This window comes from Manacus vitellinus, unplaced genomic scaffold (genome assembly GCF_001715985.3).
Source record: "Manacus vitellinus isolate BGI_N305 unplaced genomic scaffold, ASM171598v3 scaffold_14_pilon, whole genome shotgun sequence".
Taxonomy (NCBI): Eukaryota; Metazoa; Chordata; class Aves; order Passeriformes; family Pipridae; genus Manacus; species Manacus vitellinus.
The window spans coordinates 12,113,209-12,114,263 of record NW_021939063.1 but is presented as its reverse complement, the minus strand read 5'-3'; the positions used below and the strand labels follow the sequence as shown (position 1 = coordinate 12,114,263).

The 1,055-nt window shown below is 53.0% G+C and overlaps 1 protein-coding gene across 1 annotated transcript in view; it reads left to right on the top strand.

Annotated features, from left to right (window-relative positions):
- Positions 1–600: 600 nt before the first annotated feature.
- The window catches only part of RPN1 (ribophorin I), an 8,798-nt gene continuing 8,343 nt past the window's right edge, over positions 601–1,055 (top strand). Inside the window, exon 1 of the mRNA XM_029958339.1 lies at positions 601–810. Within this exon, the coding sequence (XP_029814199.1) occupies positions 601–810 (210 nt within the window). The remainder of the gene's footprint in view (positions 811–1,055) is intronic.

The window sequence follows — 1,055 nt, the reverse complement described above, 5'->3', positions numbered from 1 at the left end:
CTTTGCCAAGGGGCTATTTGACTCCAGATCCAAGCACATAATTTAGGAAATCCCCTTCCGATACTTGGCAATCTCAGGCCAAATCAGAGAATTTGCTCTGTGACTCATATTAGGATCTCAAAGAAAGGTCGACTCCTGGATCACATTATACAAACATGAAAGGTCTGTTGTCCCACAGGGCTCAGAGGCAAAAGCCCTGCTCTGGCAATCATGGCAGACGACATCCGTTCCTCGCTTTTATCTGCTTTAGATGTTTGGGAATAAAGTGTCAATCACCTCTTCCCTGGTCATGTGTTAAACCTCTAACATTTTCCTTTCTCCAGCTGTTCTTTAAGTCAGTTCAGGGCTGGTTACCATGCCTTTTGTTGCCTGCAGCACTTCTACTCTGGCATCATCTAGCTGTCAATTATCAGTACTTTTTAGCAGAGGATTTGGGCTCAGCTTAAAATCTACTTGTGTTAAACCTCACCAGCCAGAGCAGTAGCAACCCATGTGCCAAGCCAGAGAGACAAACTATCCCAGTTTGAGGCTCAGGGTAATAAAAGCATCAAACCCCATCCCAGTGCCACCCATCCTGACAGCCCCTCTCTGTGCCATCCCATGCCGAGCACTTCTACCAGGATTTACACCTTTGGCCCCTTGAAGATGCTGCTGCAGGAGCCCTGTCAGGAACTGGCTGCTGCCAAAGATGGGGAGACAACTGAGTTGCTTCGGGCCGTGGCTGGAGAGGTGGCTGAGGAGCACGTGGAAGTCCTGAGCATCTCAGATTATTTGTTATCGTTGGTTTTTTGCTCCTTTTCAGGCAAAAAGGTGGGAAACCACAGCAGGGTCCAGCAAGTCCTTGACCAGCCCCGAGGCCTGGGGGCTCATTAGGGGTACGAGCCCAGCGTACCGCGGGAACCGCTGAGCTCGCCGCCGGAGCCTGGGTGCCAGGAAGCTCCGGGACTGAGAAAAGCCAGAGCCATCCCCGGGGCTCTGCAGGAGCGCGCCCAGCTCTTCTCCTCAGGCACCGCAGAAGGCGGGGAAGGGGGGACGGGCCTCAAGCGCCGCTGGGC